Here is a 26,831-nt window from a genome sequence, read left to right on the forward strand (position 1 = left end):
AACCTCAGCAAGGTTCAGAGTTTTGCTTTTATATTCACTATCGTGAGCTGCCTTGAATTTTGAAACCCATAGGGACAATTTGCATCTTCTGAGCTGTATAATTGCACCATGAAAGGGATGGTAGCTCATGATTACTGAATTGTTAATTAATCATTTTTATTATATTTAAATATGCTTCAGAAGACCATAATGATGTATGCTTCCTTGATATTAGCTGTACTAATTAGATCATCTCTTCTAAATTAGAGTGCAGTTTTCTTAGCAGGTTTCCTTTTATCTGGTGTTCATTTTCAGAAGAGTTTCATGTTGTTCCCACAGATGAGTGAATCACTTCCAGGGAATCATGTTATGCAGAAGATGTTTTTCTTGCTTCTGTAGAATGCCTATGGGTAGATCACGGATCTCCGCAAAATCATTAAATATTTTGAAAATGGGCTTTCCTCAACAATCATACATTCCTGGACTAGTTGAGCATAACTGCATCTGGGATGAAATTCAGTCCCTACAACAAACTAGCATATTTGACATGTTTACTGTGCAACACAGTCTGTGTTAGTGACACATGAAAGCAGAAAATCAAAGTAGCTGAAATCCATTTATATACCTGAACAGGCAATTGTATTTTTTGTATTCTCTCTTAAGAAGTGAATTAGAAGTCTCAATGCTCCAGCACAGTGATTCTGTCTGCTTCTCCACTGAAATATTACTTTGAGAAGATTTCTAAGGAAATTATGCCCGTGTTACTCCTGAGGTCCTCTCCTAGGTTATCTTAAATATTTAACTTATCAAAGCTCAGGTAGTTTGTGATAACCTTTCTGGTTAAGGAAAGACCAAATTTTACATTTCTGCACAACTAGCCAAGAAATTCCTTTAAAACTACCTATGAAAACCCAGACTATTTCACCAGAGTGTAATGATCCTAAGTTCCAGAAAGAAACTAAGAGAATATCCTCTCTTGGTGATATTTGATATGTCTCTCTAGTTTAAAATCCCAATATTCAATAGCAATACCAGACATCAACAGGCTGAGGAGAAGAAGCTATTATCTTTCTCTGAACAAGTCTCTGGAAAGCACTACTTACGTGTCGACGAATCTTCTGCTGAGGTTTGAGATGACAACTGGAGATCCAGACTGGAAAGGAGGATCCCGAACAACTTTGTACTGGATGGGTTTGCAATCCGTGCACAGCGTGCTGTGGGGAACGGAGCTCAGCATGGCAGCATCGATTTCCAGATGCTCATCCAGCGTGTAGATCTGGATCCCATACACCTCCTCGCCCACTTGTCTCACATCCAGCTTTATGGTCAATGGGATGTCGCAGAAGACGTTCTGCGGCCCAAGAGAAATGTTCTTCCCGCTGACAGTGAGCAACTTGATGTCATTCACCGCTCCGCTGGAGTCCCAGTCCGGGGAAACAAAGGTCACCCAGACCGTGAGGGACTCTGGAATCAGGGGATAACGAAATTCCAGCTGCAGGTAGCAGCCCTGAGGCTCGGGACAGGCGGGGGGCACCGTGTGTTGGTTGACTGCCGAGTTGGGACTCCACGTTCGGACGCTGGATTTACAAGGCTGCTCGACATCAGGGTGCCCTGGAAAGAAAGAAGGAAACACAGAACATGCATAACAGGACTGAGGGAACACAGCTTATCATTGGCATTAGTCTTGAAAGAAACTGGTGGTGTGAGAGCACGTCTGTCCAGGGAGCTCATTATTTACTTGAGCAGAACAGGCATGGCCAGCATGGGGAGGAGGAACTTCATGCCAGCGTCTCGTGGCTGGGGCAGAGAGACACAAAGCCATTTGGAGTGTCCAGCAGAACCGACTCCAAACGACACAAACCGTGCCAGTGTGTCTGGTCCTGTATTTCCTATTTCTGGCACCATCAACTGTGGCGAAGAATACTTTCTACCCCGTCCACTTGGTACTTTATTTCACCTCAGTGCTCCTACATACCCCCCTTGTCTGTTACTCTAAAGTTCCGCCTTTTTCTTGTCTTTAGCAAAGACAAAGAAAAGAGATTTTGCTGATTCCAAGAAGTTGTCGTGTTGTGCTGTTGAGAGGCAAAATATTCAGTTCACTCCTATGCCCTTTACAGGCTAATCCTGCACATTGTGTAAGACCCCTTTTTTTGGAGGCACAGGTTTGAGCTGGATCTTTGCACTAGTGATGATGAAACAACAGGCACTTGTACTTTTACATTTCTCACCGTTGGCTATGTTCAACTACATGGGAGGTATTACTAAAAACTAATGAAAGCCACAATGCTTGCTGGGATCCCAAATACTATGGTAACATTACAGTTTGGCACAGAGTCATGGACTGCAAGATCCAGAGAGGTCAGATGGGTGGAACAGTTGGTAACAGAATCCAGTGAGAGCTACAAATTCCCTCTTCCTTCCCAAATAATCACACAAAAAGGGAGCAAGCAGGACAGAGAGAAGACAAAGTATGGGAAAGAAGAAAGGAAAAAAAAAAAAAAGTAAAGAAAGGTAACAGGAAGAGAGAAATGCAGAAGGCAGAGAAAAAGAGAGAGCAAGAGAGAGAGCACAGCTGTTGGCAACCGAGGAAGAAAGCAAGATAAAGCACTGGCCAAACACGACCAAACAGGACATCACTACTAATTTAAAGAGAAAAGGGCAATGTGTGAAGGTTATTCTTATTGTCTGTGATCCAATGAAGTGATAGAAATGTGCCTTTACTGTCAAGGATACGCAGCCCAGGGAATTCTCCTGTCCATACGAAATGAACCCAGGTGCAGAACGATTTCCTCGTGTCTCAGCCATCTCCTCAGAGAACCAACACAACTGTCCCACAGATGCACAACTTTTATCGCTTCTCCCTCACCTGCACATACCCATACCCCTCCTCTCCTCCTCACACACCACAGAGCTGTGGCGATGCCACTAAGCTGAGCATCTGGACAGTCCGAAGCAGCGATACGCTCTGCAGGATGCCAGAACTCCATTTAACACCCTCGATTTTATTCCCCCCAGCAAGCTCGCAAGTACTCAGTGCGTAATCACTCAGAGCAGTGACAACCCCACTCAGCTCACATCATCTCACAACACTTGCTGCCATCCACGTGTGCTTGGCTGGGCCCGCCAATGACTTTTGCACAGATTCACAACAAGCTCCTGACTGCAGCCCCCAGAAGGTGGGTTTTAACCCCACCATCTCATAGCGCTTTGAAAAAAATTGTGAGTGCTATTGTTGGCATCTTGCCGATAGGAAAATGGAGTTGAATAATAGCTCACAGCCTGGCGGGTTTTTAGATGTGGCCCCCTCTTGGGCGCCTGAAAATTCACCTCTGCCAGTCCAAAATCTCTGCAAGGCTTAAACAGTGAATAAACCTCCATGCTTTGGTAGACCAGGGAGCGATCCTCTGAGTTCAGGTGAACTGAACTCAACCACCAGTGCAGGGAACTGAGAGAGCACTAGTGCCTGCTGAGCGAAAACTGCTCTACCTGGCAAGAGTTGGAGCTTGACCATACTCTTGCACAGACTGAAAGCCTAAATGAAGTACTGTGGTTCAGATAAATAGTCCTCTTCTTATATATTAGACACCTAGAGCTGAGTAAGAAATGCTTGTTTAATTGCAGGACAGGCTCAAAACATTATTCCATGTAACTAGATTTCCCTACATGGGTGCATACTATGAAAATCACAAATATTTTTATTTAAAAGGAAATGATGGAGTGGTTCTTGTGACCCTGTACACTTAAGTTCTGAAAACCCTTTAGCTTATGAGGTCATCAGCGAGATCAGTCATAAAAGAGCATTTCACACAGTCTCACATCTTGCCAAACACAAGCAAAATGCAAATGTGAGGTTTATGAGAATAAGCCAAATCCCATCTCCAGTCAGACAGCAGGTGGGGAAGGAGGTTTCACCCGAAACATCAGCCACATCTACAGCCTGGCGTGTCAGCGCAAGCCTTCACCTATGCCCCCGTGTTGCCCCTGCCATGGGGACAGAGACGTGAGATGCTTGCACGGGGAGGTCAGCTGGGATCTGCAGCCTCTTGGCTGCCTGTTGCTGTCACAACTACAACTCACCTGCCTCATTCCCTATTTGATCAAGACAAAGGGACCTCCAGACTCACCCTTTTCCTAGTCAATAGTGGCAAGCAGTGGGAATTCACTGAGAAATGCAGATACTGCACAGTAAGCAAGGGTACTTCCTTGGGTTTGAGTCAAAATCACAAATCCCTTTGCCAGAGTTGTGGAGGTGCTCTAAGGTCTGTCTATCTAGCTGGTGATGCTGGTGAAAATCTAGACAGCTTAGAGCTTTCTTGCTCTAAAGAAAAGGTAAAGAGTAAATCAGAACTGCCTGATCTCCTGTGCTTTCCCACAATCGCTGCTGAGGAGCGCACAGCCTCTCAAGCAAGTAGCACAACTGGCTGGGAAAGGATCACAAAATATCTCAGCCCAGGGGGCTGCACCCCACCACACTGTGGCACCAGCAGGGCACTAGGAAGGACACATCCCCAGGGCAAGAGTTTTACAGTGGGCACAGCCCACGGGCTGTACAGAGCTGGGTAGCTGTGCAGAGTAACAATGCTGCGAGACCTCAGGGGCATGAAATGAGACCGACCATGTGCAGAGCCACTGCAGGGACATGTGAGAAATGTGGTTTTCTGGTAAGAGGCTGGATGAGTACTACAAACCATTTCCCGTGAGTGTTGTCTCAGGTTTTCAAATGAGTTCATTTTGGCCATGCTTATGTCTCTTTTGTATTCACTTTCCATGAACATTCAAGCAGTGGAGATTTACATACATGAACACTTGCAGAAAGTGAATTTAAAGCTTGCATGCTTGAGCACTCACAAATAGACAATTAAAGAAGCCAGACAATGACTTAACTGTGCTATTTGTAACTCAGACCAAGTGCAAACAGGCAGAGATCTTGAATGTCAGGGAGTGTGGTAGTGATGACAGAAAATTAGAGAGCAACAAATACCATACGCTTGGTGTATTTTCTACCCTAAAGTGGAGACAACTTGTTAATGCAGTACGAGGACAGGATTCCCAAATTTTCTTTCCAGAGCAATGGCACAACAGCAATCTAATGAGACAGATAAGGATCAGACTTCACCCTTCATAGTTAAGAATATGCAGGAACACACTGTAAGAAGAGGAAATTAAATGCAAAATGCAGCTGAGTAATAAATCTTAGAGTAGCTTAGTTTCTCTAGGAATGATGCCGCTGGCAAGACGTGCGAGATCTAGAAGTTTTCAAATCAGAGCTCGCTGGAGAAATTTTGACGGAACTGAGTATCTCAATAGAATATGCAGTTCTTTCAAAATCAAAACACTTTGCAAAATTCGGTTTATTTGGCCAAAATTTTATTCTGCAAGAGAAAATGGGAAGAAAGTTCTGACAATATTAGAACATTGTGTTTTGACCTTTTTGGAAGAAATCATTTTGCTTTTGCACTTTCAAACACTTTTCATTTTGATATTAAAAGTTGCTTTTGCCCTAGATTATATACTAAGAGGAGATTTTTTCAAATGTCATAATTGAACTGAAGTTCACGAAGGAGGAATTATATAAGCTAAACAAAACATTCTGGCCAACCTCAAACACTTTTTGTTTTTAATTTTCCTTCATGGAGAATTTCAAAAGTTTCAGGTTTTGTTCCAAACAAAATCAGGTTTCAAAGCCTTGTAATTGTTGGCAAGGTGGAAATTCAGTCTTTCTACCCTACACTACAACTGCAAGTGATCCAAACTTCGCTAATCCTGTTTACTTGGTAATCCGGTCACACTTGTAGCTGAAGCGCTGCTTCCCAGGACGGCTCTCTTCCACAACATCCACTCAAGGGACAGGTGCACTCTGTGCTCTGCCTGGCAGCCTGGCCCTTGGATGTCCAAACCAGGGGTGAGCTGGGGTGAACCACGGCCCCCGAGGAGCCCCTCACCTCTGATCTGGGCATGCAGGGCAAGCAGCACTTTGCCCATCCATCCCGTCCCTTCACACAGCAGGGGCATAATCTGTTGCACATGCTGGCATGAGGACCAGGGAGGGATCCTGCGTGCCAACATTAAATATGTCACTATACTAGCTTACAGATTATCTTCCTTGTAGATTAACTGCCATGCACCCTAGCTGCAGGACAGAGAAGCCCTTAATACAAGAAGAAATTTGTATAATGAGTTCACTAAGTTCAGGCATTGACGTTTGAGTTCAACGAGCCCATCTGTGTGTTTTCAGTGAAGTTTGGGCCCGGCGTGTGCTGCACCTGAAGGAATAGCTCGTGATGGACAGAGTGAAATAATGCTCTGCTCTTCCCAAACCATAACTTGTGGTTACTGACCTCTGCCTCGTATAATCTTAAATATACTCTACTACATCCAACTCTGTGCATAATGGAAGGTATGTAGAGAGTAGAGTTAATGATGGAGATCTAATGGCATTGTATGACCGTCTCTGCAGACCATTTTCCTTCCAACTTGCTCTAGAAAGGAGCTGTAAGCGTGACTTGCACAGCACCCTGAACTAGACTGAGGCAGTCACCTGCATTCCTGCAGGAGTCCTTGCCCAAAGGGCAGTCTCTGCTCCTTCCAGCAGGTCTGCTGGTGCATCCTGTTACATCGCAGTGCAAGCAAAGGCAGCAGAAATCAGGTCCAAATAAATAACATGCAATTCTTCACTTTTGGAATTGGAGTAGAAGGAGTAAACAGCTCCCCTGAGGAATTCATCTGGCAGATGTGAATGGTCAGTGTTTCTTGGCACTCCACTGCTTTCTGAAATTCAGGTTCAGCTCCCGGAATTCATTTAACTCATGGGCAGGGCCAGAACACGGGGGCCAAACACAGGTATTTCAGCCAGGGGCATTACTATACGGACGCAGTGTATTTACTTGTCCTCTAGTTCTGTTCATGCTACACGCAGGTACAGCCAGCCACCCTCTCCCAGAGGTTCTTTTTTCTCTGGCCCAACCTCTCCCCTGCCACGACTTCGCCCCTGCCCGTGACTTACCTTCTGCTTCCCGTGGGCTCCAGTGCCCCGAGGGATCACAGGGCATCGGGGAGGAGGCGCTGAAGGCATACTGCACCAGGACTCTCCCTTCCACACACAGATCACATGCTGATCCCACTTCTCTAGGAGGCCAGGAAAACAGGAAAACACACCACCTTAGTAACAGCCGACTGAGCTGCTTATTCAACTATAGTAAAAACAGTAAGACTTAGAATTCAGTTCCACTTAACCTTCTTTTCCTACAGCACCGGCAAGAGTGTTATCTGACCCTGATCTTCTGTAGGTTTGGGCTAACGGCTTCTGAAGACAGCATCTGTGTGAGTCCACCAACAAATACAAATACAATGACAGTATCCTGTGAAACTACACTCAGCTGTGTCTTTTTCTTTTTTTCCTAACTACACCTGGATCAAGCCCTGACAAAGGAAATACGTGTCGTTTAGCAGACAGAGCAGAGAAACAGGTCTCAGGAGATTTCAGATCTATTCCTGCTCGCACCATGGATTTATTGCATGAACCTGTGACATCTTCAGGACTGTGAGGACCTTGGGCTTACCAGTGATTAGACGACACAGTAAAGTCCTAGACTCTGCAAGCACCAGACAGAGCTGCTCCGTGAAGCACGGCTTTGCTAAATGTGCAAGGACCTGCTTTCAGAGGTGTCTCACCGCCCCGATCACTAGAAGTCTGGAAAGGGGCAGGTTGTGATCATACAGAAAAGAACATGCCCTTAATCCTTTCCAGAGGGGAAACTGGATTTAGTACCTGGCAGCCTTGGTACCAGCAGATGGCTCTTTTTGAGCTGAAACATCTTATGGCCCCATGCCATCAGATGGCATGACGTGGCGTTGGGAAAGGCACTTCACTGCCCAATGCCAACATTACTTCAACTAGACAACAGGTCTGATACCAGCTACTGTCAATAAAGCCCTATCAGCAGAAGCTGATGAACAGGAAAGCCCAGTTAAACAGTGATTCACAAATATTTTTGCTAATACGTTCACAAGGTGAGGGTTTAAACTGATGTAGACTAGTGTAACTCTAATACATTCCCTAACATTAAAGTGATCTATATCAGTTGAGGACGTGGCTCACACAGTTCATCCCTAACATTCTTCGGAGTCTCACAGTTTGGCACCAGTACGACCCAGAATGTGTGTTTTGATCCCAGAAACTTTTTTATTATTCTTAATTCATTGTTCTGCTTTAACGAATGATGCCCACCCAAAACAAAAGAAAGAATTAGTGATCTTAAGAGAACAAATGCAACTAGGAAAGAACAGAAGTTTTAGGCAATTTGTGCACAACACAGTGCACTCTCTAAACACCCCAAGTAAGGATGGAGTCATCAATTATTATAATCAGACGCGCAAATTTCAACCAGCTCCCACTGTGATTTATTTCAGCACAGCTTTGCAAAGGGTACTGTGATCCTCAGGCAGAAGAGGACAGCAAAGTTACCCCTCCAGCCCTCCCAGGCTGTGCGTCCTTGTTTCCCTTTGGTGCTAGGGACAACACATGCTCAGCTGCTCTATGGCTTAGCATCTCCTATTTGTTGACAGGGATCTATTTGAAAGTCAGCGTTCAGTTGGCTTAATTAGGCGGAAGCAGGGATTGTCGACAGGGGGGACTTGGAATGAAATCAGTGGTAAAACTCGTATCCATTTCAGTATGGCCTGCCGCCACTCCTGCAAAGAGACAGTAAAGGATTGAACCAGCAGACATCGCAGAGAGGGATGCACCAGCTGAAAACATCTGACGGGATGAAGTGTGGCAATGGGGTAGAACAGAGGGAAGGGAGGCAAAGATCTTCCTTGCACGATCTGTACCAGTCATAATGAACAAACCTGGGCATGCCGCGAATAACTTCTCTGCTCTCTGTCTCACTTCACCCGCCTGTATTATTGGTATGATACCACCTCCCTGTTTCATCTCTCAGCCATCTATTTAGCAGTGGTTTAAGTGCTTAATTCAGCATGCCTAAATAGTATATGCAAAAAAATAAATAAATCAAGAATCTGGAAAAAACGGGACTGAGAAATCAAAATGTAGGATTATTATCGTGCAGTTGTTTTTCAGACACATCCACCAACAGTAAGGATAGAAATCCCTGCAATAATAATATTTCAGTTTCTCTACAAAGAGACTCCAGCATTAGTGCTTGGTCCTGGATGAGGACAGGGCTTTGAAAGCCAAGTTTCCACAATTAGGACTGCTTTTTACTCAAATTAGCAGCTATACAATTTCATCACAGGCTGCCATGGTGGAAAAAACTGTAGGCTTATGGACAAACATTTCCTTTTACCAGCAAGGACTTGGAGGTAAGAGAAATCACAAGGAGCATCATGTGGGAAAGGCTATGAGCAAACTTTCTCTTTTTACTTTTCCAGTTTGGGAGCCAAACTCAACCCTGATGTAACTCCACTGGCTGAAAGGAGTTACACAGGGGATGACTCCTGGGTTAAAGATTTTGGTCTGCAGACTCTTGAACACAAATCCTGCAAACAGCCATGGATGTCAAAACTAATTATGGAATTGTATTTACAGGCTTATGAAAAGCTAAGCCAGATCCTTACACCTTATGTAGCCACTGACAGCAAGACAAAATGAGCATAAAATGGTTCAGAACGCTGTTAATTAGGAATGATAGCATATCTGACACCTTATACACCGGTACAAATGATTCCCCAAAGTGCAGGGTAATGGAAAATCTAGACTTCGCTGTTTTCTAACAAACCAAGTACTGGGGAAATTCCAGCTTCTGAAGTTCAGAGCACAGGAGGAATTAATTCCTACAGCATGATATTCCAGGGAGGTGGATTCAAAACATAAAGATTACTAGTGAAAAACAGGCAATTCTCATCAGGGCTGGCATCAGTTTAGTGGGCAATCCCGAACCAGTAAAAAATCTGTCATTCCTTTCAGTAACCAATGCCTGTTTTCGGACTAAATTATACCTGCTTGCTTGGAATTCAGTATCAGTGCCCTCCCCCCCCAAGGCACTGAAACTTTCCAGCAAGATTTAAGCAAGCAATTATCAAGCCCAGCCATCTAGATCTGGGAAACATACTGGCCAAAATATTTGCTTGCTAAGAATGAGATAGCATCAGATTCATGGAAATTAATACAGTCACCTCAATGAAAACTTGGAAGAGCAGATGCATTCAAAGTTTTCTGTCCAAGCAGAATCTGCTACAGAGCCCTATTACAATAACTGTTTACATCCCGCCTACGCATATCAAACAGGAGGCGCATGAATGGATGCTTAGCGACAGCAGATGAACGCATCTAATAGATGCAGTCAGGAAATGAATAGAGTTTTCTTCTCACTTGTTTTCACTTGTTTTGTTGGCTCTATTATTATTTCATTATCACATATTATTATATGCGCATGCGACATTTTCATTTTTTTTGTGTGTGTGTGTGGTAGTATGGGGAATGGCAACTATTCCAATCCCGTAGGTAGCAACAACAAGAAGAAATGCTGGGGTTTGATGTATTTTATTACTAAAGATGTTTAGAAGTTCAACCAGCTGCTGGAGTTTAGGGTCAAACACATGCTGGCAAGTTTATATGCAGGTAAATGTCTCTCTGGAGCAATACAGCACCCATCAGCTGTATACATGAACTATGTAAGGAGAGTCTGCCAGGAAGATTTTACTTCTGTGCACAGCCAAGGCATGAGAACACAGGATGGGCACCCCCAGACCCACAAGAACTGTGACTTAGCAGTATTCTCTGTCCCCAAAGCCACATAATTAATCACAGAATCATAGAAACACCTAGGTTGGAAAAGACCTTCAAGATTGCCACATCCAACCACAATACTCAGGGACATCAAGTAATTTCCAGAACAGAGGCCTTAAGAGAAAAGCACCAAATATTGTGGCAATGTGACAGTTGCATCTAAGTAGGGAAGAGGCACGGGGCCCTATACCCCCATGCAGCCACAGAGTTGTTGGGACCTCATCCACACATACAGCCAGACCAGGGTTACATTTTTAAACACAAGGCTAAGTTTTTCCTTCCTGACTTTCATTAAGCAGAGGTCACTGCCTATGCACAGCTCTAGAGAACAAAAGGGACTTCAATTGCATGGAGTGCACCTCCAGTAGCCTTGTAGTTTGGATCGTGAGAGAGCTTTTGAAGTGAAACTCTTCATCTTCCCCACCTGCAGCGCTCGGAGCAGTCCCAGAGCTCGGAAGCTGGACCCTGTTCTGCTGGAAGCCGGAGTGGAAGATGTGCCCCTGGACCACACCTGATGTGCTCTAACTGACGGCATCCCAGCCACGGGACCAGGCTCGAGCTAGGCTGAGGCAAACACCCCTAAAGCCCCTACTAGGTTGACGTCAGGTCTTCATTAATGACTGTTTTGCGCTAGAGATCTACTTATATTGGGCCACAATGCTTGCTAATGTAGCCAGAGCCATTCAGCCTTTTAAGGCCCTTTTATGCTGTCAAAACAGCATGGAAGGGGCCTCCGAGCATTAGAAACCAGGCCCAAGGCACTCAGCAGTTGAGTATCAGTCCTCTGTTTTTTACATGAATAGTCCCATTGAAGTGAATGAGTTTATTCATTCAAGTGAGGCAAGTAAAATTTGGGCCATGGTGTGCACTTTGTGTAAAAATATCTGCGAAGATTTACAGTATTCCCACACACAGATAAGATTATACTTGGCCAATTTTACCTCCTACTTGTCTTGCACAGTGACCCAATTTTGTGAATTGATACAGGCACGTATCTATCCAGGCACTGCCGGACACACAGGTACTGGGAGTTTAGCACATGGGCTGCGTTAGTCACTACAACACTACCATCACATGTGTTTTGATTAATACATCAGAAGTTTGGGCTTGTTTTAGACAGGGCAATTTATAGATTTCAGTGACATTTTACAATGGTCACAGCAACATTTCTCTGTTAGTACTCAGAATCCCATTTTAACAAGGAATTGGACACAAAGTATTTGAAACTGTCTCTTTAAATCTCTTCAGTAAAACAGCACACGGATTTGAAAACCCAAAGGATATTTCTTCTAGAAAATCACTACTTAACATATAACTCTGTTATGAAATTTTAGATTTAGCAGGCTATCCACTGTATGTCATTTAAGAAGCAACTAACTAGGAGTTATTAAGAACATATTGATTGAGTTATAAGAAATATGTAATAAAGACATATTTGGTTACACAACAATTAACTCTGCATCAGTGTGTTTTAAGAGGCAGATGGTATTTATTTAACGCACAGTCAATATCTTCTGAAATCTAAATTAAATTGGAGAAACTTAATTTACCTAAAAATGATTATGGGCCAAAAAATTCTGAATTAATTTTCAGAACTTCACATAAGTCGTTTTCACACATAGGGAATAAAAGGATTCAGATTCAAAACTGCAATTAAAACAAATACGGAGCACTGTTCAGAGCACAAGCCCTGTCTTTATCAACTCCTAATATAATTTGATTCCCCCATCCCCTATATTAATCTGCCATAAAAGTGGAAAATCTCCTCTGAGCAGAAAATGACAGCTATCTGCCTACTCCCATAAAGTACAGGCTGGACACCAAAATGGCTATGTTGTCCTAGCAGGGCTGGAAGGAGTTTCACCAATGCTTAAGATAGCGGCTTTCAAGGTGCTCTCACTGAACAAAGCAGCAGTGCTGAGACAGCTGTTTGGGTGCTAATATGCTTGTAAATTTGGCCTCCTGCTGTATGCATTGCTACAGTCCTGAAGGACACTTAAAGTTTGTTCTCTGTAAAATAACAGAGCAAGAAATGGAGAGGACAGGCAAACACCCAAGGTGAGTTAATGGCAATGCGAGATGGTTGATTATTTAGGAAGTTCTCTTCCCACTGCACATCCAGCTCTGTCCTGGACACCCTTGTACTTTGAAGACTGCCCAGTTGCTCAGGTTGTGCCTGAGGCAGGGTGGCTTTGGCTGTGAACTGTTGTGTGGTGCAACTCTTGCCCATAGCCACGCATTCATTTTAATTCCTCACTATTGGTACGATGGGGCTACAAGCCATGAACGTGTGCACATACACATGCTGTGACCTACAGGCTCTGCTCAAGGTGCAGCACAATGACACTTGTGGGATATTCAGGGCTTTAAGGGTTTGATTGTGCCTTGCTCGATTCCCTTCTCAGACCTGCAGCTCAGGGAAGGAGGCAGCATTTGTCCTCTCCCAGGTCCTGCACCTCCTGCCCTTGGGAAACACCACTGCCCACGAGCTCTGTGCTGTCACAGCAGTAGAAACAAGATTCCCCTTGTCCTTGGAAAGGAAACGTGCGAGAGGAGGAGGGGGAACATGCAGACAGAGCTGAAGCCCACAGGTACTCATGAGCAGCAAAAACTGCAGGAATCACAAGGCCAGAATTGCTGATTGAAAATTCCTCCCATAACATATGGAAAAAGATTTGCCCTTTACATGGCAAATCAATGGCTCTCAACAGAGTGCTACAGGCTGAGAAAGGCAGAGCAGAAAACAGATCAATAACCTCCTCAATATGAACCAATTTAAGAAAGAGCCTTAACCCAGGCTGAGTGTAGCACATGTTAAAGCTGCTCTCCAGGAGCGGGGCCCCAGGCTGCTCCCCTGCCTCCCCTTCCCCTTCAATGGAGTGCACGAGTACAGAGCAGCGTGTGATCACCTTTCAAAGAAGTGTCCATCAATGGGCGGAAACCACTCCAAGGTGACAGAGGCGGAGGTCCGAGCCACAATCTGGGGGGCAATTGCAATAGGAGCTGGCTTCTTTGCAGGCTGCCAGCTCTGGTAGACGAGGTCCAAGTAGCAGTGCATCCTGGCCACTTGGTTGGGCGTGAAGGAGTCGGTGCAGTCATCATCTGGAATTAAAACAGAAACCGTATCAACCACACGGGAGTCATGATGGGAGCAAGAGAGAGAATTACAGCCTGGTGAATGGGAGCTGCTTGCAGAGGGCAGGATGAGGCCTCGCAGCTTTCAAAAGTTAATGGACTGTGAACGAATTAGCACGGTCATCACTTGGGGAGGCAGGTGAAAGGAAAGAGAAGTTAAAAAGGAAAAAATAAACCAATAAACGTTGCCTCCCTCTGGTTCGGGACACACATGAAGCACCTAGAGATCATCCCAAGAGAGGACAGACACCTGGAGGTGACGAAACTCAAACCCTCCATGCAGCACCTTCTGGTCAGGGCTGGCGCTACCAGTGGGCCTCTGGATTTAGAAGGATTTCATGTCTAAAAGAACATCTCTGAGAGGATAAAAGGATAAAGGACAGCTAGTGCTAGGATAAACCAAATAAACTGGGGCTCATACAAACTGTGTGCAATGGACTTTTACAGTTTTCTTAATTGAAAGAATCCAGAATTAAAAAAAATAATAGTTAAATAACTCTTAAAAGTTCTCAAAGTTTCTAATGAACAAATAAAAATGTTCTCAAAGATCAGTTTAAGAAAACAATTTATAATCACTGATTAACAAGGGAAAATTTTGGTGCAGTTGAATAACTTCCATCACCATTATGATTTTAATCCATTTCTGAAAACTGCAAAAACATTTTTGATATTTCAAATTTCTTATTCATTCAAAATGGAGAAATAAGTTGCTGCAGAATTTCCCATAAACATCCATTTCTCATTTCTTACTTCATCTGTTTTTCTCAAACATGGTTTGGCAACAAAAACACATCTAGTACTATCTGAACATCACACGATTTTACAACTGCAATGCCCTGGAGAAGTAGAAAATTACCAATTCTCCATTGTGCAAATCACAGAAGGAATAAATATGTTATGCAAAGTCACCCAGCAAAGCTACGCTGAAGAACTTGATGCTAGCGCTTTAACCATTTTTCTGGTACTCTTCCCATCAGATGAACAGCTCTTGAAAACACAGTGTTTCTCCACGTATGCCTGCAGAGTTCCCAGCCCAGTAAATCTCAGTCCCAGATGGGACCGCTGCACGCTGCCGCGACACAAAACAACAATGACAGTTTTGCACAGGTCAAGTACTACGCTCTTCTGGGAAGACGCAGATCACCGAAGGCTGTTCGGAGAGCTGCCTGCCTGCATGTAAGTCGGCAGTTTGATATAATACCACTGCTAGATGCTCTGATGTCTTCAAATCCATGCCCTGTGAACCTCAAAAAATATGAATTTGTTCTAGACAGAAGTGTGAATCTGCTGGCTAATTTAAAAGCTTACCACATCTTCCCTGAGCCACAAGTAAAAGGAGTCAGCTTCGCTTGGGATCCTGCTCAAATGCCAGCCCCAAATGTAGTCCTGCTGCTACTGAAGGGGTAAGGACACCCCAGGTCACAAGTTCTCCTGTCTCTCACCTAATGCCACCCAGAGGTGAACCTCCCCTCATCAAACACACACAGCACCACCAGCATGAAAGTATCCACAAATCCCTGTGGTTTCACAAAAAGCTGCTTTAATATGACATCTCTGGATTTCCTCAATAATTGTCGACAGCCTAACCCTAAGCATGCTGTAAAAGCCATAAATATTCTTCACGGAAGCCCAGAAGGAGACAAAGGCCCTTAATAGCCATCATAAAGGAACAATAAAATATATATAGGACAAAGCAGTGTGACAATGGCACGGGAGAAAGATGACCTGCATTCTCAACCTGCTTAAACATCAGCACAGGCTGGGGGCAGGAGGGGGCGAGGGGGAGAGATGTTTCACTTACCACTCGATTTCAAGAAAGGTTCGAGATCCTCAAACGAAATTATAATTAGAGAAATTCAACACGCTTTGCTGGGATGATTATTCCACCAGAATTCAGAAGCAGAATTCCTGCTGTTTTCATACAGAGTGGTCTAAAAGACTAGCCTACCTTTTATTTGGGAACACCACAGCTAGGTGGACTTGTAAAAATAATAAAAGCTTTTCTCACACTTCTTGATCTCCTAGATATTCTCACTTGCTATTCTGGGGAAAGAGAAGTTACCCTTTAAGTTGGTGCTTCGCTACCAAGTTGGGGGTGACTGGACAGATGGCTGTTAGATAGGCAGGCACAATGGGATCAAGCTGTATACGAGCAGCAAAAGAGGAAGGCAAGAAAGGCGATGTTTGGAGCTGCATGACCTCAACCTAGATGTTTCAAAGGTATTTCTACAGCGATTTGATATCCTGATATGATTTTTATTCCACTGGCAACAACAGAAAAGCAAACAGATTCATGCATGAGCTCTAGAGATACCTATCATGTCACTTCACTTAATTTTTCAAGAAAAAAAAAAAAGGTTTCTGCTCAGCACACCAGCACATACTTAGCTCCCAATAGCAGATATGCATCTCTGTGCTCTGCCTTTCCGTCTCAACTCTCGAGACAATTGGCAAGGCAAGTTCTCTTTGGAAGACGAGACCTCAGGGTTCTGAGACATGCACGCACCACCCCTTTTCACATACACACAGGCAGATTTGGTGGAGGGATATTGTAAATCCCAAGTGGCACCGACTTCTTGGGGTGAAATGACCAGCAGACCGTCAGCAGGCATGAGACTTTCTGCCCTGCCACATGCACAGAAGTGCATAACACATTTAGGAGTTGACACAGTGCTTGCATGCTTGCTCCTGAAAACACCTTCTAAACGAACAGAAAAATAAAAAGAAAACTAAGCATCACGTTTAGCTAGTGCCATGAATGGCATGAAAGCATTTATGTTATAAATCATTTCAATCTGTGCCTCAGATGACATTAAACATTTTGCTTCCCTATAGTTTACAGAATAAGCACTCTTGTGACCTTTTGAGTGGGCAATCTGTGTTTCTGCCTGTAGTATTAAGGTGCCCTTCAGTGGCTATGATTGTATTGGTCCCCTTTAAAATGCTGTGGATGCTGTCAGCTCAGTGTCACAGACCTTCAGCACAGCTAGACCCCACAACCTGAGATAAAAAATACAAGTCCAGGTATTCCCTGTTCCTTCTGAGAAATAACAGGGGATCCTTCAGCTCCCCCTGAACTTCTCGGGGAGGAGCAAGGAGCCCACCCTGCCCTTGTCTGATGGGCAGGGGTCACAGGAGCTCATGCCCTCTTTGTATTATGTTCTCAGGGTAGAAGTGCTACAAACCAGCATCCCCGAGCAACAGAGCTGTGCCAACAGAAGCCTGCAAAGTTGTAGCTACAAAATCAGGGGGTTGCTTAAAAAGCTTTTTCTCCCTTAAGGGTTGGTTTTATCGCACTGGCACAGAGCTGTTTGCACTTCTAGAACAAATCAGCACACCATGCTGGTAGTCTTTGACCAGCAGAGCAATCCCGATCCGGGTGCTGTCCCAGTATTCACACCCTGATGAGGAAACTCAGGTGTGAGTGATGGCAGCTCAACTGCAGTGAATCTGAATCAAACAACATAGTATTTGAACGGACAGAATTCACAGAGGCATGAGCAGTGTCTCATTAGATATCATTCCCACAGTCTTGGTGGTATCAATATTCATCTGACATGTACTGTCTCCTGAGGAGAGGGTAAACAACCTCTGAATTTGAGTTGTGCAAAGATTCAGATCAGGCATCAAGGTTTCAGGAAAATAGGGTGTCAAATTTGCTGTAAAGCCTTCAAGAGCTCTTTTTAAATGCTTGCCTCATTTCTGTCCTCCCCCAAGCCTTCTACCTGAAAATCACATGAAACTATGTAAAGTTTGGGAAAACTCAGAGAAGAAAAACAACAGAACTGGAAGGATTTCCAGAGGCCATCAAATCTGGTCCCCATCAAGACCAGTCCTATACCAATGGACTTACATGTCAGCAAAAAGTCCTATACGAAATGCACTGCAGAAATGAGAGCTGATATTGCTGTTCTCAGTTCCCACCCAACCACAGACACCAGCAGCAAACCGAGGAAGCCCACGTACCTGCATAGCTCATGAAGTTACTGAAGGGCGTGTTTAGGAAGCTGTGAAAACCACACGTATCGTTGCCAGGTCCCGGATCCCCACACAGCTTGTGCTTAGGAGCGGGGTTGGTGTCTCTGCAGAGGTCTCCAGTCTCGAAGGAGGGCTCCGTTTCCATGCATGGATCGCTGCAGGAGAGGATCTCTGAGATCCCCCGGAAGACATGGTAGAGCCCCAGGCTGTGCCCGATTTCATGGATCATTGTGTGAGTGTGGCCAGGAATCCCATAGAAGGAAGGATTCAGCACAATGCCACCTGCAAAGGGAAAAGAAAAGAGCTTCTAAATTTGTTCTGTCTTCCTCACAACAGCAAGAGGAAGGAAGATTCACCAGCAGTTCATGGGATCCTCTATAGGATGTCTTTGCACAATTGAGCGCATTGCCTGCTCAGAGAAACTGCACAGCAAGGTCTGATCTCATCCTTAATCTGGGACCCCAAGGATGAAGAATCATGGGACAAAGTCCAACATCCTAAACCAAAACCACGGTGACTATTGGTCTTTCCACTGGTTATGCTCAATTTGGTTTGTAGGTTTTTAACTCAAAAAATCCTATGTACAATTATTTCGTACTGTGCATTTTCAGATCATTTAGTGTGTTGAAATGGAATGATTCTGCCCAGGCAAATGTAAACAATGTGTTTGAACCAAGCGTCAAAAAAAACCATACCTGGAGCACTCTCAGTACGTTATTACACAGGGTAAATGTAAAATACAAACCCACTAACTTCTGAAACACCCTAAAAATTGCACTAAGTTGCACCAATATTTGCAAACTAATACCTGGACAAAGAAAATGGAAAACACCCAATGCTGGGAAGGGGGAGATATCTGTGGGGTGTGCTCTGATCCTGTAGACAGCTTTGAAGTATCTGTCAGAAATACACTCTGCTCATACACTCAGGAAAGCCTAGTTTGATCTGAACTGCACAGTCCGCTAATGAATATGCATAAGTCTAATGTGTCAAAAAAAAAGAAATCCCGGAATGTGATAATTCTGAAAAAAAAATAAAAAAATGCATGGTTGTTAAATATGTGCAAAGAAAGCCAATGGTGATTTTTTTTTGTTGTGTGAATTATGGGATGTGTAGATGAGCAAATAGTAAATTTGTGAGGATTTATAGTATATTGAATTAATCATAAGCATTATATTTTTAGCTCTGTTAGATGTACCTTTGGATTTATTATATGTTTCATATTTTCTTTATTTAGCTTATTGACCTCAACTTTTTCAAGCCTTTTATTTAAAACTGTATATATTACCTACCATGAGAACAGGAGACTGCTTTGTAAAACTAATAGCAGGAAAATAAATCTTGGGTATGGTACACTAATAATTTAGTGACAATGAGGAGAGAAAAGGCTTTGGCAGGAGGAACTTTATCAGTGGCTATAGCACAGGGAAGATGAGATCACCGGCTTCTCAGGCACCATAGACTCTTCATTCTCATCTGCCTGGAGTCTTTTTGTTGCAATAACCATGGAATTACAGGAAAATAAAACTGAGAAGACTCAAGAAGCCACCTAATCCAGCTCTCAAAACAACACTGGACCAATCAGGTCTATGCCATCCCCCACATATATTGGCCTAATGTCTCTTTACAACCTCTGATGATACGACTGCCCCAGCAATCAATTTCAGCACTCATTCTTACGGCTGCGAGGACTTAACTCACATCTAATCCGAACTGATTTTTTTGGCAATTTAAGTTCATGACTTCGAGTCCTGCCTCACACCAATACAAAGAGCAGACCATTCTCCTCCCCTTTCACCAGCTTTTGTGAGATCGTCACCTTCCCCACTCCAGGCTCTTTTCCTTGAGGCTGAATAGCCCTAATCCAGTCAACCTTTCCTTGTAGCTCAATTCTTCTTCTAGACCTCCCTGTCTGTTCTCCTTTGCTTTTCCCGGTTGTCTCATGTTTTCCTTCAAGTACGGTGTCCAAACATGACCCAGTGCTCCAGCTTTAATATTATCAATGCTGAAGGGAGAGGAAGGACCACTTTGTATGTCTTGCAAGGACACAGGCACAGATAGCAAGAGAGAAAAGACTTCCCCTTTGCACTAGGCACATGTGAACACATGCACACAGTGGAGTCACAGGTGCATGCATAAATATATAGTTAGTGTAAAGAATTAAAAAGCAAATTTAAATACAGACACAAAAGAGTGAACAATGTTACTCACACTGCAACATCATGCCTACTATACCATGTTCAGAGCCTGCACGTCCTTTTCACAACACTGAGCTGGCTCTCACACTAGTTCTCCACAAGCCTCATCAGCTGTATACAGCCCTCCAAGTGTGCAGCTACTGAGCTCCCCATGCTCCTAGTGTCCTTCACTCCCCCTTTATCTGATACATACTCTGATTCCTCCAGAGCTTGGGCTCTACCCAGCTGGAGCCACTCACACCCAGAGAGCACCTTGGTGCATTGTGCTGTGGGGGTCTCACTCCTTAAGACCCTTCCAGAGTTTGTTTTCAAATGTTGGGAGTACTGGTGAAATTCCCCAGCAGGATGTGCCTTCATAATAAAGGCTGGCTAAACGGTTCTGGCATTGGACAGCCCTGAGGCAGCTGGAGAGGGAGATTTTATTTTTGCCTTTGTTGAAAATTTATATTTTTCACTGCTGTCAAGAATCTAAATCAATTGCAGTTTTACAGAAAAGATAAACTCCCTCACCCAGACAATCTCTATCCCAGCCTTTAGATCTGCACCACAGGACATATTTCATATTTTTTATTAAGTACATATTGGATTTATAGAAGAGAGTAAAAAAGATTAAAGATGAATTCTTACAGACCAAGCACAGGTCTGGGAGGGCTATTATGACAGGAAATTATGGCCATTATTTATTTATTTTTACTTTTTTTTCCACTGCAAGTCAACTTCAAACTGTTGGCTAACGTCTTTTTTTTCTCTCTTTGGTCAATGAATTCTGTCAATACACTGTAGGAGCTGAATTTAAATTGTTTTGCTCAGGCATGATGTTGACAATTAGCTTAACGAAGTGACAGAAGAACTCATCAGGGCTTTGGGCAAGCCCCAGCCCTCTTGCAGAAGGTTCTTCTCAGTGCTCTGGAGTTCTCCCCTTGTTCTCTGCTCCCTCCCATGGCAATACCAAGGGAAGCTATGAAAATACTCAGTTAGGGGTGAATCAGGTCTATTCCTGCCTTATTTCACTCCAGTAGCAACAGCAGGGATGGTTTTTCCCAATAGCAACCAGAGCTGCTGTTTCGGGTGCTCCCAGCAGGAGCCCGTGGAGATGGGGTTGGAGGCAGGGCAGAGTGGAAGTGGCTTCACTTCCAGCCCTGCTCAGCAGGAGATTTTGTCTGGATGTGTATCAGTGCCGGCTCCTGGGAAGGGAAGTTTTCTCACACTTCTTCCAGAGCAGCTGCAGAGCTGGATTTCATAATAAAATGCTGACTAACAGAAGTAGGGCAGCCAGCTCCAACTGCTTGGTCTGACCATGGAGCCTTTTGGCTACATAGATAGGTGACTATAAAGAGGTGTTAACGTCGAGGTTTGGGGTAATGTATTTCTGAATACAGAAAAGTTGTAGTTCAGCCCTCATAGCTTTAGAATGTATGTTTAGTATGCTTTAGAATAATAAACACCATATTTGCTGTCCTCTTCTGGGCTTTACATTTACCACATCTTTTTTTGTTTTGCTCAGTGTGGGCTTGGATAAGGAAAAAAGTGGCTCAGCCTTTCACAAAGACTGAACATGGCTGAGGCTGGACTTCATCCCCAGCCTAGGAAGGTCTAGACAGGGTGGAGAATCATCTGGAAAACTTGTAAGAATCCTTGCTCTTGTAAAGATGACCAGATCAGGTTTGCAGCCTGAGGGAGGTTGGTGCAGTTAAGATAAGTACACACAGACTCAGACGGTGTCTTCTGAACCTTTTGAGGTTTGCATCACATTTTGCAAGGAAGACAGATCCAGAACCACTGGAGGTGTCAGGGCCATGGGTCATTTCATAGGTTGCATAGCTTTGTCTGGACCCCGGGGTTCCAACAGCCATAGCCAGCAAACTACGTATGAAGCATGTAGGCCAATCTGCAGGGTAGCAAACTCTTCCCAGTTCTACTCAAATGCACGTTAGAAATACAATCTCTCAGCAGTTTGCTCTTTTGCACGTTGGTGGAAAAAAATAGTAACAAATGTTAACTGTAATCTGCAAAGAAAATTAATTGGACACTTACTAAGTGATGAACTAAGGATCATAACACAACAGGTTAAGGTTAAAAATTCACCTTTGTCTGCGTTCCCTCACCTATCCCCCCAAGTCTGCTTTGCAAAGTGCTCTCATGGAGTGAATGCCCTGTAAAGTAGCTTCACTTAAAAGGTGAAATACTTTCAGCTTGACATCATCTACAAATACCATAATATGCTTTGGGTTTATAACCTAATATTTTCCTGGTTGTGAGCCAGTATCTGGGAATCGTGAAATACTTTTTTTCCCCTGACTATATAGTAGAGCAATGATAAGAAATCAGAACAGAGCTTAGCGCATATTTGTCTTTCTTTCTTAGCGCCTCAAAAGAATGCTTTACAAAGAAGAAACATCTTTATCACTCACCTAGATGCATCAAGGCTTCCTTGTCCCAGGGCCAAGTTGCCACTCCAGCCAGCTCTTCCTCGGAAGAGTTGGCAAAGAAGATGTTGAGGTGTGTGGATCCATCCAGCTTGAGTATGTTCTTCAGTTCATTGACATCTAAGTACGCTCTGTAAAAAGAAATAAAAATCATTTTTTTTCTAAAGGTGGCACAAAAAGCAACAAAGTATTGAAGAAGTGCCGCAATCCAGGCAAAGATCTTATAATATCCTGCACATCAGTCACCCAAAATATTTTAATAACCCACTTCCAAACTTCAATTACTTTGCATTCATATGGTGAATCTCATCTGAGGACTTCCAGCCATTGCTTAACCACAGCCACAAAATCCAAGGTAAATATATAAAGCTGTCCATATTCCTAAGATAAGTATAGGAATCTATTTATCATGAGTGTAATTAACCATGTATTATGGTCAGTAAATCTTTTTATATCAGCAGTTACCTTGCGCATTTTCTCTAAGCTGTTCCATGTTTTTACCTATAATTCTCCTCCACAATAACAAGCTTCAGGTCTTCAGTCTGGCACCAGCTCGTGACATTACTCCTTTGGCACCAGCAGCATTATTTGTGCCGAGATGCACTGGGTCTAACCCTGACCCAGGATGCTTCTTAGGGAATTGCTATTTTAATTAGTTTGCTATTTCCAGCAAACAAAGTTGTAACAAGGAGAAGGGAATAAGCAACACAAGGTTAGATCTGCTGTATTTGAGTCTTGCACATTAATAATGTAAACCAACCAAGCCTAAAAATGGGCAAAAATATTACGAGCAGGCAACATGCTTCCATCCCAAATTCCCAATTACACAGTGTTAAAAATGTGGAAAAATACAGATAAAAATTAGTCTCATTAGAAATCACTTAGGCAGAACAACTGGGTCATGCCTGTGTTCAAAGACACGCTGGTTCCTTCATCAGCTTCTGGACTCAGACCAGGAGGAGAACTGACCAACAGAGGGGGAGTCTCCTTCTTCTGCTGCCCCCCACAAAAAGCCCTGGGATAAATGCTCTGAAGTGTAGCACTGCTTGAGGATCAGCCTCTCTTCCTAACAGTGTGGCTCCCTTCTGCCTCGGGAGACAGACCTAGCATGCCTTGCAAGAGATTTCCCATGGAGTGGCTGGTCCCCTACCATGACATTCCCAAGGCTCCTTAGGTGCCCCAAGATAAGCACAGTTTCTTAGCTTTTGGGACATCTGGAGGTTACAGAGCAATCTGCTTGTGGGCAAGCAAAGCCAGTCCCTTAAGCCTGACGGCCACTAGAATTCTGGCACTCTGCGAAAGAAGTAGACTTCGTCAATGCCTGCCTACAGGAAGAACGACTCACCGAAGCGCATGCTGCAGTGCCACGCCGGCTTCAGAGGCACTGCGAGGATCTAAAGCAGAGCTGCAGAAAGCCAAAGCAAAAGAGTAAACCTCTAAGTTCTCTGTCTCTAGCTCACATTGCCTCTTGATACGAGGTGCTGTATTGAGACCTAAAACATGACTGAGTTGTGCTGTCTTCACTTGGCAGGTGGAAACAATGGAAAGAAAGATCACACTGTCATGCATGGTTGACCAGCTTGTTAGGGAAGGACACTGTTATGGTTTTGAGCAGTTCATTCCTTCTTGCTTAAGTCTTCCTTTCCATCTGTGCATGGGTATAGATTCATGGAGCTTGCACAAATCAAATGTACTCGCCTTCAGTAAGGTTCCTTGCATATTTTGCAAGGCTTTCGTTCCCAGAAGGGTGAAAAAAAAACAGGGGAGTTGGATCGGCACCAAGATCTTTCTGTCCTTCCCTGGAGGACTCCCCAATGGAAAACACATTCATATTTCCACAATAGCTTCCCCTGCCACTTGCTGAAGTCATTGCCTCTAAAATAGTTCATGGCTGGGTGTCCCCAGGCCCTCGCTGACTCATGGAGGAAGACGTACTCTTTGGGGACACCAATGGAAGGGTATGTTTCCATTCCATACAGTGTTTATCTTCCAGTCAATGCGGATGACATCCTGAAGGACAGGTCAGCACTGTGACCCTTTACAGATTTCTCATCTCTCCACTGTTCCCAACACATCTTCCCAAAATACACAGATCTTTCCCTCCAGCTTGTTCTGCAAGTATCTGTACAATGATCTGTGGCCGTGCTTAATCTATTTCCAGGATCTTCTTTGTGCCTTTGAAAACATCTTTTCCAAACATGGGCTCGTAGTTAAGTGTGTCCGTGAGCAATAGTTTGAAATTACACGAGAGCTAACGAGCATTTCCAAATGAAAGTGTAAGCGTATCGGGTGGGAAATGTGATGGAAGATGTGTGCACATGCGGGGACAATGTGCATGTTTGCACACGTCAGCATCGGTAAGAGAGAGCAAAAGTGTAAGAGAACGTGAGAGCAATGTGATACTTTGTGCAAGAGAGAAAAGCACAGAAGCAGAAGCATTGCATGCCCCTGAGTAGAAAAATGTTTGTGTTTTGTATCACTGTGGGAAGGAAGGGCTCGCCGTATGTATTTGAGGCTGCAGTTGTTGACTCTGGATACAGATGCTTTATTGCCTATGCAAATCCCTGTAGCAGTAACTACAATCAAAGTCCCCTCCTGAGATTACCAGTTTTATCCTCGCTCTTCTCTTATAGTTTCAAATTATTTACGCTGATACTTCTTTATTCTCAGCTGTCGTTTTGCTTATTTTTAAACAATCCAATCTCCACTTAAATCCTCGAGGCATGGCCACAATCACTCTCTCAGTCAGTTACATGCAGGCTGTGTGCTTCAGCTCTAGGGCTGTTCTGTATACGGGTTATTACTGCAGACAGCATTTAACTAATTGGCCAGTTATGTCAGTGCATCACCCAGACTGGATTCATGTCTTATGTAAAGCCACTTGGACTTCGCTTTATGGTATTTCTCTCACCACTACTTCTCTGCTAGACAGTGAAAGTCTGTGAAGGAGCAGAATATGTTCAAATGGTGTAAGGGCAGAACGCTAAGAGGATTTTTAGTAAGGGCTCTGCACAGGAGTAGGTGTAAACAGGCCATGCTTGGCAGAAAGTAAATGCAACCCCCTTTGTAACAGCACACTGCAACCCCCAACACATAAACATGCTAAAGCATTTAGCTCAGGCAAATCCCTTGTAAGCGTGTGAACATGTGCGTGCATGAACAGAGGTGTGAGTGTAAGCAAGGGTTTGGGCTGTGCACACATGCGAGCCAGCCAAGAGTATATATGCAAAGGAACGTGTGTGTGTAAGAGATAAAAACATGAGCTGGAATTCCATCCTCTCCTTCCTCCCCATGTTTCTAATAACCTCCCATCCCTATCCATCATCACCACATTCCTACACTCAAGGAGGCATAAATTAACTACTTTTGCAGTTCATGTCCAACTACGTAGCCGCAGGCAGCAGACCCAACAGTTACCAGGTCAAAATAGTTTTCGGTTATTGCATTGGACTGGGCTGACTCCCCCCTGCTGCTGCAGCTGCTTTGTTATCAGCCCAGGCTATCTGACCCAACGCAATCTGCAAGCATTGCTTACACTTCTCAAGGTTATGTGGGTCCCCTGATAGAGGACATAATGTCTGTCACATGGGCTGGTGCCAAAGAGAGCCAAAGAGCCCAGCCTTTCCAGCACTGCCAAACTCGCATTTCAAAGACATGAGTGCAGTCTTGGAAAGGGATCAAAGCCTTTCCAACTGTCATTAGAATATTTCCTTTATGCATCTCTCCGTGAGTGCCAGCAACATATTTCATAAAATTCATTGGCTCGAGATGGTACCTCCAATATAAACCTGAATGGGGAACTGTCAGGGCAAGTCTATGTGGAAAACAAAACAAAACCCAAAGCACAACAAAACACGTGTAATTCCTGTAATGGAAAAAACATACGATGCTGTGAGCGTGCCTAGCTCAAGAAAGCCTAATGAGCCTATTAGTGCATCATAAAAGGTCTCCTTTGCTGGAATCTGGTTTAGACATAGAAATTCTATGGTCTGTTTAAGGCCATTTGGGACATCGTATCAGGCAACATGTACATTCCCACCCAGATCTTTTCCCTGACCTATTTGTCCAATGCAAAGCTCGGGTTTGTTTTTTTCCTGTGCTCTGAAAGCTGTGCTGTACAGCAGCTCGCTCTTACCCAGGAAGCCCCAGACCTCAGTCAGTAACGGGCATCCCATCCAGCGCTCCAGTTTCAGCCTAATGGAGCCTGTAGCCTACCCCGCAGTGCCTTGCCACCGCCCCATCCGTCACACGAGCCATTATCCCTGTGTCTGTCTCATCTGTCAAGCCCATTTCCTGGCCACTTGGGCTGGGGATTCTACACCGCAAGACATGTCCCCAGGTGGCGAGGCAAAGTCCGCAGCCAGC

General features: G+C 44.1%; 1 protein-coding gene across 1 annotated transcript in view; it reads right to left on the reverse strand.

Moving 5' to 3' along the window:
- The window catches only part of PAPPA (pappalysin 1), a 181,035-nt gene that overhangs the window by 106,306 nt on the left and 47,898 nt on the right, over positions 1 to 26,831 (reverse strand). Inside the window, exons 3-7 of the mRNA XM_035564695.2 lie at positions 22,452 to 22,597; positions 17,831 to 18,124; positions 13,639 to 13,831; positions 6,983 to 7,104; positions 1,083 to 1,590 (exon numbers count right to left, since the gene is read on the reverse strand). Coding sequence (XP_035420588.1) covers positions 1,083 to 1,590; positions 6,983 to 7,104; positions 13,639 to 13,831; positions 17,831 to 18,124; positions 22,452 to 22,597 — 1,263 coding nt within the window. The remainder of the gene's footprint in view (positions 1 to 1,082; positions 1,591 to 6,982; positions 7,105 to 13,638; positions 13,832 to 17,830; positions 18,125 to 22,451; positions 22,598 to 26,831) is intronic.

Source organism: Cygnus atratus, chromosome 19, assembly GCF_013377495.2.
Source record: "Cygnus atratus isolate AKBS03 ecotype Queensland, Australia chromosome 19, CAtr_DNAZoo_HiC_assembly, whole genome shotgun sequence".
In the NCBI taxonomy this organism is placed as follows: domain Eukaryota; kingdom Metazoa; phylum Chordata; class Aves; order Anseriformes; family Anatidae; genus Cygnus; species Cygnus atratus.